This window comes from Denticeps clupeoides, chromosome 2, assembly GCF_900700375.1.
Source record: "Denticeps clupeoides chromosome 2, fDenClu1.1, whole genome shotgun sequence".
NCBI classification, from domain to species: domain Eukaryota; kingdom Metazoa; phylum Chordata; class Actinopteri; order Clupeiformes; family Denticipitidae; genus Denticeps; species Denticeps clupeoides.
In genome coordinates this window covers 26846859-26866228 of record NC_041708.1, presented here as the reverse complement: position 1 = coordinate 26866228, position 19370 = coordinate 26846859, and the positions used below count along the sequence as shown (strand labels likewise).

The following is a 19370-nucleotide window of genomic DNA, read 5'->3' as shown; positions in this document are numbered from 1 at the left end:
CTTAGCTGTCATCCATACTCTGGGTATGAATGTTAGCACCTCTGGCACTCTTTGTGTACAAAAATGTACACATATAAAATCTGCCAGAAAATCAATATGGTTTTTTCATAAATCACTTAATCAACTTGAGCCCTTTACAAACATTCAATAATTTTCAGGATTTTAAAGTGAGTAAGTTTGTTTGTGAGGTTTAATAAGGACACATTTGATTTTCAGAACTGCTTGAATATCATTGTAAAGGGCTTCTGAGAAGGCCAATAAGGCCAACGGAGGTCCAAAAAAAAAAAAAAAAAAAAAAAAAAAAAAAAAAAAAAAAAAAAAAAGACAGTTTCCAGTGTTCTAACACTTACGGTCTGTTTAAATGAAGGTCACAAACACCTCGATGAAGAAACAAGACAAGTGAACATTTAAGAAAAAGCTGAACTTTTATTTGTAGGGACAAACTACTATCAAATGACTTGATGAAATTGACAGCTTTTAAACTGTTAAAAGTGAAAATATAAAAAGCAGCATTGGTTGCTCTGTAGTACCATTTAAGCAGAAATGTACAACATATAAGGCAAAAGTTCAGTAAGCAATGAAGGTCAAAACATACAATAATCATGACTAATAAATACCCATCATTTGAACTTCTTCATGAAAAGTGATACAATTTTTACAAGGAAAAAAAACAAAGAGTGCCCGCTTGGCCATGAACAGAAAAATTAGCCTCAAGGACAGCAAATAGAAACAAAAGGCAGAAACATTTTCAGAAGTGTACATGTTGCTGGTTGAAATGGCATCACACTCAGACTAACATATGTACGGGTCCCGCATGCATTATTATTATTATTATTATTAACTCCAAACTGGCAGCTTTGAACAGCCTGAACAGAGATTATGTACAGTCGAAGAGGATATGTATTTAAACTGAAAACAATAACTGAAATGCATCCTTGTAAATGATTTTTCTTCAAAATTCCACCTCAAAACAGAGGTCTGCAGGATGGTGGATAATACTTGTAAAGATCTGACAGGGTAAAAGGAATCATGGGCAAAACACAGGACCTTTGCATAATATGGTACAGGTTGCATAATATATGCAAGCTTTATTCACAAAAAGAGCTAAATCATTTACAGCCATAGTTAACATTATCAATTCTTTATGCCTCAACATGATGAGTACAATCAAATTTGGCTTAGCAAATTAACATAATTTTAGTTTAAGTTTGTATCTATGCCTGTAGTGTGGCCATTCAAAAGGCTATGACCGTCATAAGTATACTTTTTCTATATTAATATATTACAAATGTTTCAATCTTTGCAGAAAACTGGAATTCTTTTCTTAATAAAATAATTTGTCAGTGATACAGATTAGAGTTCTCTTTAAATTTACACAAATTAGTTACAAAATCTTAGTGTAAGACCCCTAGCTACATAATAGGCATTAACCGAGAGCCAAAGTTTGGATTCAGATGACCGTTAGGTTATTACAGTCCAGTCCAACAAACTGGGAAACATGGCTCACCGGATTAAACAGGCACATTATAGTAAACGTTCTTCCACATCCCTCTTTTTTTTATTGCCTACACTTGAATAAATTAAAAACCACTGAAGAATAATTTAGACAAATTTCCCCCATTCCATGTTTCCTGAAGGGTAAACAAAATGGTGTGAAAATTGAGGACACATCAGAAATGGTGCCGCCTGCTGGTCAAACGATGCTCCTCCAAAATTTATGAGAAATAAATAAAATAAAATAATAATAATAATAATAAAAAAAAATCATAGAACTTAAGGAATAAATAAAATAGTGATAATAGATATGAGAGTTATATTACCATTTCTCTGAATGTTTTACAGCTGGTCATCCTACTGGTGTGTAAAATAAATTAGTATATTTTTTTAAATAAAACAGTTCAGTTTTTCCCGCAACCTCCTGTGCTGTGTGCCATTTGCAACAATCTCTACTTCAAAACATCAAACCCCTCCACCTTATTGATTCATTTCACAGATAAAGTGCTGACTGAGGAGCAATTGGGGAAATGGAGTACCAATCAGACTCTAAGAGAAATCACTCTGGGGTAATTTGGAGCCCTCCAATAGCTTTATGGTCAAAACACCACACAGATCACACTTTAACAAGAATGGAAAAAGTGGCTCGAGAACCAGGCCTTGACGTGAGGCCGAGGAGAAAATGCTGGGATGACTTCGGAGGGGAAAGGGGGACTTCCTTGAATGCCAAATCAGAGTCCCATCCTAACAATGGACACAATACACCTTCCAAAGCTAGAAAAAGTCCCTGAGGTTCACTTTCAGCCAGGGTCAGAAGACACCCCCCCCCCGTGCCATTCCTCATGTCCTAAATACGATCGGCAAATCAATCTCAGAAGGAAACCAAACTGGGTACAACGAACTCTAGTCTAGGGGTACAGATAATACAAAAAAAAAGATTAACCTGACTCCTCCCTTCACACTAAATCTTAGTTACCATTCACGTGACTTTAAGAACTTTAGTACTGCTCAGCAACCCAATGCAAATTAGAAAAAAATCTCAAGTCACAAATTGTTCACATCCAAAAAAACAGTCCAGGGCCAAAGTTGGTGGTTCTGGTCAGACCTTCACAGACTCCATCACGGACAGCTTAATGGCTTCTTCCAGCAGCTGATTGTCTGAGAAGGTGGCGGGAGGCTCCGGCACGGATTCGGACAGGCCGATCAGAGACTCCAGGAGGCAGGTGCCCGGGTCGCTGGCCGGGGGAAGGCTGGGATGACTAGGCATCTGGAAATGAAAGAAGTTGTCCACGTGCTCATACTCCTTCAGGGAGTTGTACAGCGAGCTGGGTCCCAGGCAGGGGAAGCCATCGAAGAACTCTAGGTCGGACTCCGAAGACAGGCTGAGGTCCATGTAAGACGAGTGGTCGATGCTCGGGGAGGGCGTGTTGGGGACCGAGCCGCAGTGGAACAGGGCGTTGCCTTGGTTGGCGTTTTCGTCCAACACTTCCGACACCAGCGAGGACCGGTTGTCTGGCGTGTCCGTGTTTGTACCCTTCTCCTCAGAGGAGTCCCTCGTGCTAAAGATGCCGAACCCGGTCACATGTGTCAGCGATGATGACCCTGTCCTGGTTTGGCAGTTGTTAGGGTCAGTGTTAGTGGCATCGCTAGCCCCGCTGGTGATGCAGTCGTCACTGTCCGTGTCGCTGAAGCTGAGGATGCGCGTCAGACCGTGCTCGTCCACATCCAGGGGCGAGTTCTCGCCGGCCTCCACGTCCTCGCTGTGTCCGGACGAGCTGGACGAGTCGGTCATGTCGCTGCTGCAGCTGTTCTCCCCGGCCGCCGCCAGCTCCGAGTTGAAGTGGAAGGAGGGCGAGGCGGGCGGGGCGGGCGCGGCCGGGCCCCGCGCTCGCTCCTCCCGGTCCCGGGGGTCAGAGTGCTCCTCCAGCCGCTTCTCCAGCTCCAGCTTCATGACGGTGTGGATGTAGTGCGTGTGCACCCGGCTGGAGTTGAACTCGATGCGGCCCTCCGTGTTCCCGCAGCCGTCCTTTGTGCAGCCGCACGGGAAAGAGGCGTGGTCCATCTGCGCGCACACACACACACACACACACACAAAATGTCACATGAAACATTTTTTTTTTGCCTCTTAGGAAACAAAGCAATTGTTTGAAATCCCGGGTGTTGGGTGCGGCAGTTGTTTCGCGGCCCTCACCTGACACTTGATGCCGGCCAGGCTGCAGCCGCAGGTCTCGGGTTCGCAGAAGCCCTGGCAGTCGCAGCCGCAGTCCTCCCGCGAAAGACGCAGCTCGTGCAGCTGCCGCTTCTCCTCCTTGTCGATCTTCTTTATGCCGGCTGCCTTGAGCAACGAGTGGCGCCTTTTGGACGCGTACGGGTGCAGAAAGGAGCCGTCGTCCAGGTTGACGCTACTGATATCGATATCATCCTCGGGGATGTCGTCCAGCGTCAGCCTGTCAGCTTCTTCCGATATTAGGGTCCCGTTCTTTGTTAGCTGCAAAGAGACAGAATTTTTAGTAATTGAGTAAACTTTATTTAATGCAGTTGATGTATAGAACCATTCTCCTGAACTCACTTTCTGCTTGAGGGCATCCAGTTTCTCTTCTCTCATTCTGGTCATCAGTTTTTCCCGCCTCAAGTGGCGCTGCTCAACGGCAAACTCTGCCAGCGTGTACCTGCGCTGGGCCGTGTGCCTCTGCACCATGCCCAGGGTACAGCCCCCCCGGCTGGGGACGCTGGTGAAGCCCTGACACCGGGGGAAGAAGAAGACAGTGACCTTGTCGAACTGCACGTTGCCCCGCCGTGGACGCTTGGCTTTCTTCAGGATGGACATTGCTGTGGAGGAGACAGAAGTAAAGCAGATGTGGTCATTTTACATGAAGGCCTGAGGCTGCGATTCCACATGACACCACTAGAGGCCACTAGATACAAAACCAAAACATAAATAATATAAAAAAATAAATAAAATTTATTCAACGGTGGTTTGTTCCATCCTCTGACGCAGAAAGAGTACCTCTCAAGGTCATCTTGACTTGATATCGCAAATCATACACATTCCTTTTGATTCTCAATGAAGAATGAGGCATAAGCATCTGTATTAGACATTGTAATTATCTATACGGTCCAAAAACAGGGGTGGGGCGCCAGTGAATTCCACTGAGCTGCTGTCTCTTGTCTGACAGAGCGAGCCCCAGGAATTTCCCCTTGGCGGCAGCAGTGGTGGGAGCATCTAAAGAGAGGGTCCACCAGAATTCCAAACCAGTAAATTGAAGTTTTGTAAGTTTGATGCTTTTGACAAAAGGAACGGCAGCCAGAAATCCCTAGTTCTCAAGGAATATGAATTATATATATAATGGATGGCTCAACACCTTCATTAACACACTCACACACCTTGCCAAACAAAAGACCATTGCTGATAGTCTGCAACTAAAAGTTCCTCTCCTGGGAGAAGCACCTACCGGAGATTAAGGAAGGTCATTTTTCAGAGCAGTCACAGCATACAAGCAAACCATATGGGGATCTAAGTGCTCCCACATGTGGGAACAAGCTGAACAGTTTATCCAGGTTTTATTATAAATTCCACTTCCTCCTAGCAGGAATATGTTGTATGACTTTTTACCCTTTTCCAACGCAGCCCACCACCCCCTCAAAACCCTCAACATAAAACCACAGACTCACTGATTCTTATCATCTGTGTCCAGAGAGATGGATTAAGCATCCCTGGCCAGCTGGTTCACATTATGCGCCAAATATGATACAAAATTGGTACATACTCTCAGAAAATACTTTTTTTTTTAAATTAAACAAATGTCTAGTCTTAAATAAAAAATGACAAGAAAAATCCAAATCTACCGCATGGTACATCAGACATGCCTGAAGATGTAATGATTTACACAAGATTTCTGAGTCATTTTCCACTGAAAATAAAAACAAAACAATAACGCCATTTATTGAGCCATACGGTGATGCATTATTGCTTGTGCTCAGTATTGATGATAACTGCGATTATATTGTAATCATAATTATACTGTAGTGAATGGTCTTGTAATGCATAAAATCTATGTGGAAAAACAGTAGCATGAAATATTCATATATGACTGTTACACGATATTTTTGTGATTTTCACTCATGGTGTAAGTACAGGCACAGTCAGGTTCCAACTCGTTAGCAATCAGGCTTTATTGGCTGAAAAGGAAATTAATGTGTCACTGGGGAGAAAAAAAAAAAAAAAAAAAAAAAAACACTTGGAAACGGAGATGCTCCTTGGAAGCTCACCCCTCGCTCAACTTTTTGTCACGAAAAGCGTACAATCACAGCGTCAACCTCCCCCGCCATCTCCCTGGACACCTGTGCTGGGTTCGCGCCTGCCGCTCAGACAGGCCTGTGTGTGTGTTCTGGTGCAGCTGGCGCCCGCCCATGCTGGCCCCGCGCCCCGTCATCCTGGGAGCCTCACAACTGTTTGCCCTTCTTCCCTCACTGCTCGCACAACCCCAACCCCTCTCAAAAAAAAAAAAAAAAAAAAAAAAAACGAGTGGAGGGAGACAACAAACATATGTAGGACAGATCGCACAACCCCCCCACCCACCGCCTCCATTTTTTTCTTGCTGAGGTATCATTTTCAGAAACTGTCCCACTGCTGTTTCATTACAGTACAAGGCAACAATCTGTATTTGCATCAAAATGACAAGGTCGGTTTGACGACAGAACTACTTCTAAAGCAATTGAGAGCGTATCTACGCAGTTCCTTATCAGCTGGGACGCTTAGTGCCTCTCCACTGAGATATCTCAGCCAGCTGGCCGACCGACTGGGGATGACGACAGGGTGACAGCAAATCATAAAAAGGTGGGGCTGGGGAAAAAAAACCCACTGTGATACTCACTACTGTTACAAGGCATGGCCGGGGAACTTGGGTTGCTGGGGGTGGAGTCCAGCGTGTCGGAGTAGCAGCTCTCCCCGTCTGAGTCCCATCCCGAGTAGGCCGAGGATGAGAGGGATGAGGGCGAGGAGGAGTAGCATGGGTCCTCATCCACCTCCTGAAACTTCCTCTTGAGAACCCCGCTCATGGCGCTAGCGTTGGTGATCTGCAGCACAGAGAAGCACAACGGCAATATCGTTAATATCTTATGCGGGGCAGGCGGCGTTAGCACAGTCATTAACGCATCGGTCACGGCAGCAACTGTGTTATTAACACAGTCTGCAGGAAGAGAAGCCAGTGAGGTGAATTGTTAAGACAATGATATGTTTACTACCGCTGAATCAGTTTTAGCATCCTATTAAAATTGCCAGAAGGTTCAAATTTACAAAAAAAAAAAAAAAAAAAAAACATTACTACAAAATAAGATGCCCCCTCCAAAAAACAATTTTTTAAAATTAAATATCATATTTGGCGCCATCTACTGGTACAGCACTTTTAAAAAGAAGGCAATTATAAGATCACCACTTCCTCCAGACGCATTAAAAAAATAAATAAATACAAATAATTATATATATATATATAAATTCTTTACACATTACTCAATGCAAAACAAATAAGACATCTAAGACATCCTTACAGCCCTGAAAACCATAAGTAGAACAGGAAGCCATCAATCAAGACCAAGCCGACAATTACCAGACCCTTCAGTCCCTCGCAAATCCAATCAGCTGAACAAATACATTGATCCGCAACAAAGAGACAGGCTGGAGGCAATCAACTCTACCGCAAAACGAAGGAGACCCATCAGGAGTGCAGCCATCCCACTAAAACACATTCTCGTAGCAAATATGTTCAGGGTGCACGGGACGCATTTGTTATGCAAATCATCCTGCTCTGTTGCTTGGGAGAAGCAGCTTGTTCAGCGATAAAAATCCAAATCAATCCGGGAGGGGCAGGCTACCTCCCACCGGCGGCCCTGGTTGGAGGAGGCTGCAAAAAGGCTGCAGCCTCTACGACTGAATTATCTGTTTTTATTCCAGTGGAGGTCATTACTCTCCCCTCTCCCCCTCGCTCCCTGTCTGCTAGTACCCTCTGCAGCCGGCGCTGCCGCCTCCTCTGCTTCTGCCTCCAGACAGCCCCCATCAGCTAATTCACCAGAGGCACTGGAGTGAGTGATCTGTGATGGAGCAGCACTTCTATGCTGATGTGAATGGAGCTGAAGGAAATAAGCTAGGGATACACACACACAAATACAAAAAAAAAACCCCACACACACACATTTTCTCAAATTCTTTTCTCACAAGTGAACTAAATCCTCACTAAACCAAATTCAGACTAATATTTGGCCTTGCAGCTTTTTGATCTGGCAACGACACAGGCTTTATAAAGAACTGCAATACACAGCAGCTCCTGACCTTCGACCAAGACACCCACCCACACACCCACCAACACTTCCTCTTTCCGCATCCCTTCCATCACAGAGGCTGCCAGAAGAAGGAAAAAAATAAAACGCAAACAGACCCGGAGGCTAAGAGCACAGGTCCCGCTTTCAGCCGTTACAAAACGAGTGAGGAGCAGACGCCACTTGTTGGCAGATGATTAATAAGAAAGTTTCTAGAAAGCGAGAGAAGCATCAGCAGAAGGGCAGCAACAGCATTTGCGCCAACCAGGCCCCCCGCAGAGGTCCATGAGGAGGTTCGCTTTCTCACACACACACACACACACACACACACACACACACACACACACCACCGCCGCCACTTCTCGTGCTAATGAGTGTGATATTTTTAAACTTCAGGCACGGCGAGTAGGAGAGAGGGGTAGCGGCTGCACGCCCTAAATCCAGTTCATGTCCTCGCAGGAACCGCTCTCTCTCCAGAGGCCACACGAGGATGTCAGGCGGCGGGCAGAGTTCCTTCAAGGAACTCGAGACACAGTGTGGCTGACTGCTCTTATCGGGACGGGTTACACAAGCCTCGCCTTGGCAAACACAACAAATGGGCCATTTATTAAAAAAAAAAAAAAAAAAGAAAGAAAGAAAGAAAAGGAAATGGTCCTCCACGCGGCTGAACCTGCCTGGAAAACCACAGGCTTCAGTGCGGCAATGCGACTGATTATGCAAGAGGGAGGTCTAAGTGACGAGGGTTTAAGACAAGCCTCGGGGAACTAATTTCCTCCTCACATGGAAAAATTTATTTTTGCCGCCGATCACAGACCCAGGATCAGTCCCCACCCCCCCACTCGCTGTGAGATCTGCAGTAGAAACAGCGCTGCACTTAAGGAATGTACCGAATCCTGCAGGAGCTCCACATGGGGCCTTGCTAGAGAGCTCCGCCTCACTCCACTTTAACGCACGAGACACACTGTGGCTTCATTCGGATAAAAAGGCTGATCGCGTTCCATCTGCGCGATTTGCCTGAGAAATACGGCCTCATTGTTTCCCAGCCAGCGCTTCCACACACGAACTGGTTTGCATGCAGCTCCATTTGCGCACCTGGACCGTGCAACCTGGACAGCACCCTTTGGGGTCACCGAACATTTTAACCGTTAACCCCCGAGTAGAACCATAAGTAAAGGAAGAGAGCTGAGGGGAAGAAGGATGCACAATAACAGCTACAGTGAATCCCCGGGGAAGAAGAGAGGTGAGACAGGAGGTCGGGGGGGTGGGGGGTTAATTAAAAGCCGTGGTGACGGGGGAGAGAGCAGCGGTGTCACAAGCGAGTCATTGTCCTCTGACTGCAGCCTACCTGACACACTGACATGGTAATCTTGTTCAATGGCCAGAAACAATGAAGGAGTTAATTCTGAGGATAGGGAGTGAGTGAGTGTGTGTGTGTGAGTGTGTACGTACCCCCACGTGCACACACTGACAGACCACTTCTCCTTACTGCTTATTTACTGCTCCACTTAATCAGTGAACGGGAGGCAAGGAAGCTGGGGGTGGGTCTGGGAAAAGCCACAGGGCCCGCAGGGGACAGAGGTGAAACCGGAACGTTGACCCCCACGCTTGCCCTGTTAAGACGTCCTTTACTTTGAAGGAGACGGGATCGGACAGGAAAGCAGCAGGAACGCGATTAATTATGCATCAGTGTCGTTCCGCCAACACCATTCCAAGCACAACACAGAACAGGGGCGGAGGGCGGGGGTTCATGAGGCAAAGAATTCCCAGGTCTGTCACTGGCAGTAAAACTTCAGAGCAGCAGATATGAAGAGAGAACCCTCCCCAGCGTGCTCAGAACCGAAGGGTCCAAATCACCACAACCACAAGAGGGCATCATGAAACGCAGGCCGCAGGAGTTCATTAAAAATCCTCTACATATAAAAATAATGGCTCAGAAGGAAGTCCCGCCAGCGGCGCGGCCGCGAGCCGGAGAGTCGACTTTGCCCCCTTGGCTGCACGTCCGCAGCTGATAAGGGCGTCACAGCGAGCGTGTGCAGCACGAGGCGACCCGATACGGTGGGGAATATTTACACTCCACTCGCACGGCCATACCGGGCCATTAAAAACGCTGTGAAGTGTGTGCGCTGCAAACGAGTGTGTGTGTTTGTGTGTGTGTGTGCATGCTTTATTATCCCTGGGGTAGACGTGTCTGAGCACGCCATTCCGTTTGGCACTCGCCATGTTGTGTCACCGTGCGCGTCATGAATGGGCTTGTGTTGCGACGGGCCTGACAGATCCGAGATTGGAGAGAAGAGGCAGAATTCCTCCGGCAGAAATCCACGTGTGATGTGCGAACCCTCCACATGGTGGCGTCCCGACAGGAGAGGTCACACTCGGCCAATCCGGACCCGCCCCTCCGTTCCCGCGTCTGACGGCTCTGGAGCACACGCCTGGGCCGGATACTAGCGGGGCGATGGTGAGAGAGGGGGGGACGGGGACGGACTTCTTAAACAAATTATCGGCATGCCTTCCGAGCCGCAGGAATTCCACCCTGGCAGGACGAGCCTCTCCAGCCCGAACCCAGATGAGTCTGTCCCCATGGGGACAGGCACAGCTTGAGAATTCCTCCTGGTCCCACGCCTGACTGGGACCAGCGCGTGTGAACCTAACTCAGGCATTTGCCTGGGATGAGACCACACACCGTGGGCAGGCATGGGCAACTCGCACCGGCGATATTTATAACCACTCTCCACTGTGGGACGAGCGGCTGGACACAAAAATCAAGTCCAAACAAAAACCTGGTGACCCGGCTTCTGGGGTCTCCGTCACTCAATCATTTTTCTTAGGCCCATAAAACAAATCACAAAATGATAACGTTTCAGCTGGGTTACATGACACAAGTTTCTCATTTCCAGATTCCCTTATATCGGGGCGTTGCCAGGTTACAGGGATATCTGGGATCCAGACACAGCACACCACACATTTTACAATGACTCTGTCCTAAGTCGTTTGACCTGTGCAATTGATGATTTTTTTTTTTTTTTTTTATCTAACTGCAGTTTCAATTAGAAGGCCTGACAATTGTCTACGTAAGATTTTCATTTACGTAAAAACACCACCATGTTTGGAGTGCAGTACATATATGTTATAAAAAATGCCGGATCTCCTAGTGCCATGTAGAGATGGCGTTTAACTAGCATAATTATTAAAAAACAGACAATAGATGGTTGTAGACTCCCCAGGGACAGAGGTCAGAGTGTGTGTGTGTGTGTGTGTGTGTGTGTGGGGGTGGGGGAGCTGCTTTGGGGTTAGCACTCGTCTGGGGCACTCACTTGTACCTCACAAGCTGTCAGGAATGCAGGAGAATGACAAAACAGATGGGACCCCTACGCTGTCCTGCCCCCACCTCCCCGCAGCAGTAGCCCCCCCCCCAGACACAAAAGCCCGAGAGTGAACAAAATGGAGAGAAACGCAGGAGGACCCGCTAACCAACACCGCCGGCCTTGTTAAAGACCTCAGCACCACTTCCTGCTCTAGTGCAACCGCCACACTGCAGACGGGAAGAGTCCCCCCACCCCATCCTTCCAATGCAGAGGACAGGACGCGGTCCCTCGGAGACGAATCTGCCACACCTGTCTCAGTTACAGAGGAGGTCCTGTTCTCACGCGTGCATTCGTTACGTCACAGCACGAGCACAGCGGTTTATCCCAAACGCACGCACAAGGACATCAGTCAATTCAACAATCGTCTCGTTCAGACTCCCACAAAATGAGATCAATAGGGGGAAAAAAAAAAAAGAATTGTGTGTCATACACATTATAGTTAGTTATGCAAGAAAAATGTTTTAAAGGAACAGCAAATCACAAGCATATATATCAATTTTGGTCGAGAGCAGCCAGTGTCTAAACAAAGACTCATTCAAGCGCCCATAATCCGAGAGAACAGATTCCCACCACCAGTACTCCCGAGTGAGGTCGCGCTAGAGACAGAGTGCAGCCTGAATTTACCCCCTCTCTCTCTCACACACACACACACACACACACACACACACACACACACACACGACGGCCAGACGCGCTCCCAGGAGCAAGGAATTAATAATAATAAAAAATAATCATACTAAATAAATAGATCCCACCATCCATTTCACCGATGCGTCAGCAGCCCAGTCTTACATTTAATGTCATTATGCAATTAATGTCATTTCAACACACACACATATATACACACACACACACAACTTTAAAAATCGGTAAACAAAAAAACTATGCAAAATTACATATACATGTTTTGCATGCAATTAATAACCTACAGAGTAATGTACTAATAAGGCATGCAGCAACCAATGGGCACAAGCGATTACGTCCTGAAAACACGAGGGGGGGGGCATCGACCAGGAATTATTCAATCACACCGACGGCAACGTGCCTGCGTGCGTCCTGCTCGACAAAAGCACGCACTCACACACCTACACACTCACCGTCGCCGGTGACCCCCCCCCCGCCATGATTAATGGTGATGACGCTCCGGCGGAAAGTGGCGTAGCGCCTTCAGGAGTCGCTCTAGTTACAGGAGACGCCGCGCCGCGGAGGCGAACAAGGAGTCGATGCAACTCATCACGCAGCGCCAACAAAAGCAACCGGCAAATAAATAAACCGACACTCGTGTAAAGAAAAAAATATTTGAGGAAATTGCGAATCGTATCTATTATATTATAGGAGCACGCGCTGCCACGAAACACACACACAAAGCAAGCGATCACTTAAACCGATTCCAGCAGCTTCGTTCATTAAACCGGCACCGACTCTGAGAAACGTTCCAGGAAAAAAAAAAAAAGCAATAAACTAACCCGACTCGTCACGTTACGTTGCAACTGGAGTTCCTGTCGGACGCAAAGTTGCCGGGTTCCGGTGGGACACCCCAACTATCCGGCCCCCCGTCCCGAGGCTCAGTTGCAAGTGCGGCGCCGGAGCAGGAGGAGCCGCGGGCACGGCAACTCACCGCGAATCCCCGCACGGGAATCGGCGTCCGCGGTGGAGAAATCACGGGGGAGGCGTGGGCGCATGGAAGGTACGCGCGTGGAGTGGAGTGGAGTGGAGTCCGTGCGGCGGCGGCGCTCGTCCCGGCGCTTCGCGGCTCTCTGCGTGACGGAGCTCCGCACCGGCCGCAGCGCTGCTCGCGTCTGAAGCCGTGCGCTCGGCGGCGCTGCCTTTTCCGTCAGCGGAAAACTCCCTCCCGGCGTCTGACGCAGGCGGTGACACACGGAGGGAGAGACTGGCTGCCCACGCCGCTTCCTGCCTTCCGAGCGCGCCGCCCGGGTTGCCAGGTGCGGCCGAAACCGACGCTCCGCTGCCACTCGCTGTTTAGTTCCTGACCCTTGTTAGTGCGACAAAATATATGTGTACCATTGCATGTGTACCATATATGTGTACCATTGCATTATTTTCCATATTCACTCGTGTAGACGATTATTTGTTCAGATTGCCTTTTGAACGTGCACAACATTGCCCGTCCCCATCTAACTGCGCGCACTAAAATAATCACTTGAAATTCAAATGGGCATTTAAAAGTCCGAAGCGTTGTTTAAAAAAAATAAAATAAAATTGAGAGACAGACCGCAAAGCCTGGATTTTTTTTCCACCCAGCGAGATCTGGCAACCCAGTGTACAGTCTAATTCGTATACATTCTGTCCAAGAACACACGAGCACTGTCGGTGACAAGATGTTCAAATGAAAGAGTAAAAGTGGTACAAAAAATGACATAACTAATTGCCAACAAACACAGTTCACATTCTAATAAATTACACATTTAACGCATAATCAATCTATACAGCAACAATCAAATTTTATTCATCTGGTGAAGCGGGATACATTTTTCACTTATAACACCAGACTAGGTATTTTAGTACGAATGATTAAATGGATTTTTCTCCTTCCTGGCAGTACAGGAGGCCTTGAGTCAGCTTCATTTGAAATGATGAGTCACGTCATTGTAATGTACTATTCATACTGCACACAGATACACAAGACCATGTTTTATTTCACAGCTTAAGTGTAGCAGTCTAAATTTGAACCTCCTGTTTAATACGGTTACATGTTTGGTGATCTTGGTCGTGTCCTTGTGCAGTTATTGACTAAGTCTCACTGGTGAGAGCATCAGCTAAATTGGGATTTCAGAGTTTCAGTATAATTATCAAAACAAAAAAAAATAAAGGCACATTAAGATATATGAGTTCAGCCAATCAGCTGCCTTCATTGTAAGCCTGCATCCATTGCCCTGATACCAGTGTTGTTATTTAAATTGAGCAGAACCCACACCTGTGTGACGTCACGCCACCACAGAGCGGCTCAGTGTCTCCACTGTGCTGCTTCTGACCTGGGTGCTTTCGTTTCTGCTGATCCGAAAGCACACACGCTGTCCTATCTGTGTCTGTCAACACAGCATACCTTCAGCTGGGACATGGGGTGGAGCCAAAACGTGACGATCACACGTTCTCATGGCGAGCTGACAAAGAAAAAAAAGGCGAATTCCAGGTGAAATTTGAACAACACTACTGCAAGGACGAAAGCACCCAGTAGTTAGGACATTTGCGTGGGGGAGTAGCGCCGTGGTCCACAGATATATCATTATAGGATTTGGTCATCTGCCACCACAAGCTCCCAAACAAGTTTCACATGCTGGTAGAAGTGACCGTGCAAGGCAGCAGAGAAATGCAGGCATGTTGGTGGAAGCTGAGGCCAAGTCTACCGCTCCAGCGTTAACAGGAATGCGAATGACTGTGGCAAGGGGATAGAGAGAGAGATAGAGAGAGAGAGAGAGAGCAAAGCCTGCTGTACATTTCCATTTTAATCACAGAGCTCTACGGCTAAAAAAAGAGGCGAACTTCCAGCGAACACTGACACTCACAAATGTTTGTCTTCTTTTCCAAGGAACGAGCTCCCCGTGGGGGGAGGGGCGCCCTGTGCCAGAGCCCCTGAATCGGGCCTGAATACATTATGAGGCTCTCGCTCTTTAAAAGTGTGCCAGAGCCTTGGAAGACGCCCCACGACGAGCACAATAATGGCACTCGGTGCGTTCCATCTGCGGGTGGGGTGGGGGAGGCACGGCTGCATGTGCTGCCAGCGTAAAGCCCGTCTCGTGCCACGCACCACCTCTGCACGCCCCGGCGCAGCGGAGCGACGGGCCGAGACCCTGCCCGCGCGGCGTTGCTGCGGCCTCCCCTCATGTCAGGCGGGGGCAGAGTGCAGGGCGCGGGGGGGGCGAAGTGGGAACAGATTGATGGCTCCAGCTGCCCCGTAGCAGAAGAAGAGCGCCGGACAGCTGGTCACCTGTAGCTGCTGGTAGTCGTCCTGCTACAGTCGGCCCATTGTTGTTCAGTAGGGGGCAAATCAGAGCGCGGAGTCGCCAAGCGGCTAAATGCGCCGATGGTCAAGCAACGACACAACAAATTGCTCATAATAGTTTTATTGTGGGGCTACTAAGATCCCTTGTGTATAATTATTCTTTCACTGATATTAAACATCACATTACACATGTCGTACTTCAAACCGACTCTCCATGTTTTATCTCTTTTATTTATTTAAGGTCATTGTAAGCTGCTAAACTAAACCGGAATTTGTGGTATGCTCACGTGTAACATTAAAGGATCCATCTAAGGGATTTAAATAAATATAGTACTTCATCAAAGTGCTTATGTATAGACACATACGTGTTAAAATATGATCTGATTCATCAAAGCTGTGGCGGCCACACCACGGCAAGCGTAGGCGTCTCTGTGTAGTGGAGTATTTGGCGAACAATAACTGGTTCATCCTCTTGTTCTGAAAGAAGCCCTTTTAGGAGACAAGCGTCTGCTGAAACTGGACCCAAGCTCAGTGGAGCACAGGGGTTAATGAGCAGGCAGAGAAAGAGACGCCCTGCCCCCTCCGGCCCCGAGCGCCAGCCAATCACGGGCCGGAGAAATCACTTTGCTTGGGGACAGAAGAATCCATCCAGTGATGTGACATCATCAGTTGCCCATTAAAGGCAAGGTTACTTCTCCACTTTTTTTGTCCTCCCCCTTTTGAAGAACATTTGGAGAAACAGAAAGTTTTGTATTTTTTTTAATTGTTCTACTGAGATCTCTGTCATTTGGATTTGTTTGATTTCATGCTCTCATATTTTTAAGTTTTCATTTAAATGTTTATTTCAATTGTTGCCAAATTGATGGAAAATGACAATTAGCACTGCTTTATAATGAAATATGGGAAGTCATACCAATCCAATGTAGATTAATGTTTAATCACAAAGTCTGAACTCGGTTTGATTTGACTATTGACATCCTGCCTGGGAAAAACCCATTAAACAAAACTGGGATTTTTAACATTTTTCTTCTTTGCTTCCACTTGCACCGAGGCTAGACACTCACAGTTTCAAAAGTTTCCTTTCAGGTCCCCAACAAACACTCATTATGTGCAGCCTGCCCTCGCTGTGTATGTGTGCTTTCCCCTTCGTGGAGTCTCTGTGCACATCTCTGGCAGGAGGGAGGGGGAGAGAGAGAGAGAGCGAGAGAGAGAGAGAGGGAGAGAGAGAGCGAGATCCTCGACTTGTTTTGTTTACTTGGCAACGTTGCAAGGCTGTCTGACTAATGCATTCATGAGTCTATCTCCGAGGGATTTTATTCAATATCCTCCACATTGATTTACAGTTTGTTATAGACTGCTCCTGACATAATGTTATTGATTGGTCAATTAAAGCTTAAAGAAGGGCCCTCGCATGTCAGAAGCGAGTTAAGTCGCAAAAGAGGTCGCGGCTTCAATCGGGCTAATAGCACATGGAAGCTGGATGATGTGGATGCATGGAGACAGGTTAAATCGCAACCCTCTAGTCAGCTCGCGGTTCGACAAGATGGAAAGTAAGCCAGTGTCATGAATCTGGAGCTGAAAAGGTTAATGATGAGCGACAGGGGGATTAAAATGGCCGCCCGGCTCAGACGGCACCCACTCCTCACACCCATTCCCACCACCAGTTCCTCAGTCTGCTCCGTCACACCGATCATCCATCAATGCGCCGCCACTTTTTTGCGTAGATCGCTGGACAAGAGCCAGGCCCCTGTCACCGTCCCCAGAGCCACGGAACCAATTATTAGAAACCCATCACATTGCGGTAACCATGGTGTGCGGCAGCACTCTGATCGTTATGTACATCAGGTCATTTCCTTGAAACCACACCGACATCCTCTTTTTTCATGTTCTTTCACCGCTCGACTTCCTGCACAGAAACAGACCTGACTGTTCACGTCAAACGTGTTAAAACATCAGTTCTCACGGCGAACCGTGACTCTGCGCCTCACCTGTTGAGAAAAATGTACCACACATGTAAGCTTCCATCGATGCTGCGCATGTACAACCCGCATCGCCGCATGGCAATAAAGGTGGGTTCTCCGTTTTCAGAACTTTTTGAATGCTGAGGCAGGTTTCTCCAGGATGAAGGCATTCCCAGGCGCCCCTAAAGGAAAACCTAAAAACCGCTGTCGTACTGTTGAGCGAAAAGTTGGCTACTACTATGGTGGTAGTAGCCTAGTGGGTAACACACTCGCCTATGAACCAGAAGACCCGGGTTCGAATCCCACTTACTACCATCGTGTCCCTGAGCAAGACACTTAACCCTAAATTGCTCCAGGGAGACTGTCCCTGTAACTACTGATTGTAAGTCGCTCTGGATAAGGGCGTCTGATAAATGCTCTAAATGGAAATGGAAATGGAAATGTAATCGCTGATTTTTTTTGCCTTGTGTTTCTGGACGTAAGTCTCATTGCAAAAACAGTTTCAGTTGTGCAACAAAGAGATCAGCTGTCAGTAACAGTGGGTTTGGATGATAAAAGGGCGTCTGATAAATGCTGTAAATGTAAAATGTAAAATGTAAATGGTTGTCTGTGACTCCCGTATTCGATTCCCTTCTTGTAAAATACAGAGCAACTTCCCTCTAAGAGCGTGAGCATCAGGTTTTCCCCTGAAGCGGAAGCTCCGTCCCCCATCCTGCCAGCTTTCCGGTAAACGCCTGTCGGAGCACAAGGCCACGGGAATCCCGCGGAACGTCACGTCCTGACTACGAACGCGCCGAAAGGAAACCAAAAGCCCGCTGCCAGGTTTTCTGTTCGGGCCGAGCACTTCACCCTTTCTTTGCTTGACACGTTTAGAAAGCGTATTCATCACACTACACAGACGCTGGAGCAACAGGCCGCGTTTTACAGAGTCCAAGAACGGGAGAGCTGTTTTCCAACAGGACTAACAGTAAAGGAATACGAGAGCTATTATTTTATTTCCTTGTTTTATTTTCCCATCGGAATGCTTGCAGGACGTTCGGCTATTGTGAATGTTTGGTTTTGGATTTTGATTTTAGCTAAACCTTTTAAATTGTAAGAATATAAGCAAATAGAACCTTTGCTGATTTGTCCTAAAATGCCATTTTTTGCAAGTTTAATCATTTCAAATGCAGAGGTTGGCATTTTCTGCTGCAGCATTATAGCATTATCCGGCATTATAGCTTGGTGGCTCATGACAGAAAAAAATATTGGCAAAATCCTTACAGAATAAAACAAAACGATTTGATGTATTGCACCTCTGTAGAAGAGCCAAAGAGCCTCATATTTTATACACCAAGATGCTGAGTGGTAAAGAGTGGGCATTACCCCCACTGGGCAAGTGCAGAATACTGCATTGTTTAGATCATATTGGACGGTCAGGGAAATGATTTTGGTATGTGTTACGATGCCAATCTAAATTGTGATTCCACTGGTCACAACAAACAAATGATTTGGCCAGATAGATCAGAATGCAACCCGTTATTTCCTCATCAATATCGGGTCTTAATTCAACCTCGCAGGTTTAAATTTTTATGTCTTGTAACGGAACTGTGGTTGTAAATCTTTTTACAACTTGTACCTGTGACTGGTTATAAAATAGTAATTTCACTGCTGGGCAACTTGGAAACCAATAACAAGTAAACATCATTTAAAAAGCTCCTACCTGTGATATGGACTATATCAGGATTTGACTACCAACTCATTATAAACAACATAAAATGTAAAAAGCGTCATCTCAGCCATGTTCTATTTTCAGCCCTGACAGTGTTTGAATGCTGCTTTGAGCAGGGGTGTTGTCAGAGCACAGCAATATGTCATTTTAATCTTCATATGCAATGAATTGCAAAATCTGTAATCGCAAAAGGCATACCTGCTCAGAGTATCTACACACTTCACACAATGTGTGTGAAATAAGGGGTGTTATCTAGGAGAACATGGTGGAAAAAAGTGTTACATTATAGTGATGTAATTAGATTACAGTAACAGTACTGCTATGTTTATCATTGTAAAAGGGTTACTGGGGGCGGGGCTTATTAAGTATCCTGAATTAGAAGCCAAATGGAATGGTGTAGGTCCACCACACAACTAAAAATAATCAACACTTACTGGAATAGCCATCCCACTCGGCCCATAACCTGACGCTATGAGCTCTATTTATTTTAGCTCTGTTTTCCAAAGTTTACCCCCGACTGGCACAGAACACTACACAAGCGTGGGGGGCTGTTCACGGAGAAAGGAGGC

At 46.8% G+C, this 19370-nt stretch overlaps 1 protein-coding gene across 2 annotated transcripts; it reads right to left on the bottom strand.

Moving 5' to 3' along the window:
- Positions 1 to 406: 406 nt before the first annotated feature.
- csrnp1b (cysteine-serine-rich nuclear protein 1b) lies at positions 407 to 13070 on the bottom strand. 2 transcript variants are annotated; one of them, XM_028965806.1, is made up of 5 exons: positions 12787 to 13070; positions 6369 to 6570; positions 4064 to 4323; positions 3686 to 3982; positions 407 to 3556 (listed from the first exon to the last, which is right to left on the bottom strand). In XM_028965806.1, exons 2-5 carry the CDS (start codon positions 6550 to 6552, stop codon positions 2594 to 2596), a joined length of 1704 nt encoding a protein of 567 aa, XP_028821639.1. In that variant the 5' UTR covers positions 6553 to 6570; positions 12787 to 13070; the 3' UTR covers positions 407 to 2593. The 2 variants fall into 2 exon arrangements, with proteins under 2 accessions (XP_028821639.1, XP_028821646.1); XM_028965813.1 differs by lacking the exon at positions 12787 to 13070 and adding an exon at positions 12635 to 12776.
- Between the last annotated feature and the right edge of the window lie 6300 nt (positions 13071 to 19370).

Bases quoted from the DNA above. Each gene is read 5' to 3' on its own strand.
- csrnp1b (XM_028965806.1), bottom strand. From the start codon at position 6,552: ATGAGCGGGGTTCTCAAGAGGAAGTTTCAGGAGGTGGATGAGGACCCA. The intron at 4,324-6,368 runs GTGAGTATCACA...TCTCCTCCACAG, and splicing joins GGCCATGCCTTGTAACAGTA to CAATGTCCATCCTGAAGAAA. The intron at 3,557-3,685 runs GTGAGGGCCGCG...GTGTGCGCGCAG, and splicing joins TGGCCGGCATCAAGTGTCAG to ATGGACCACGCCTCTTTCCC.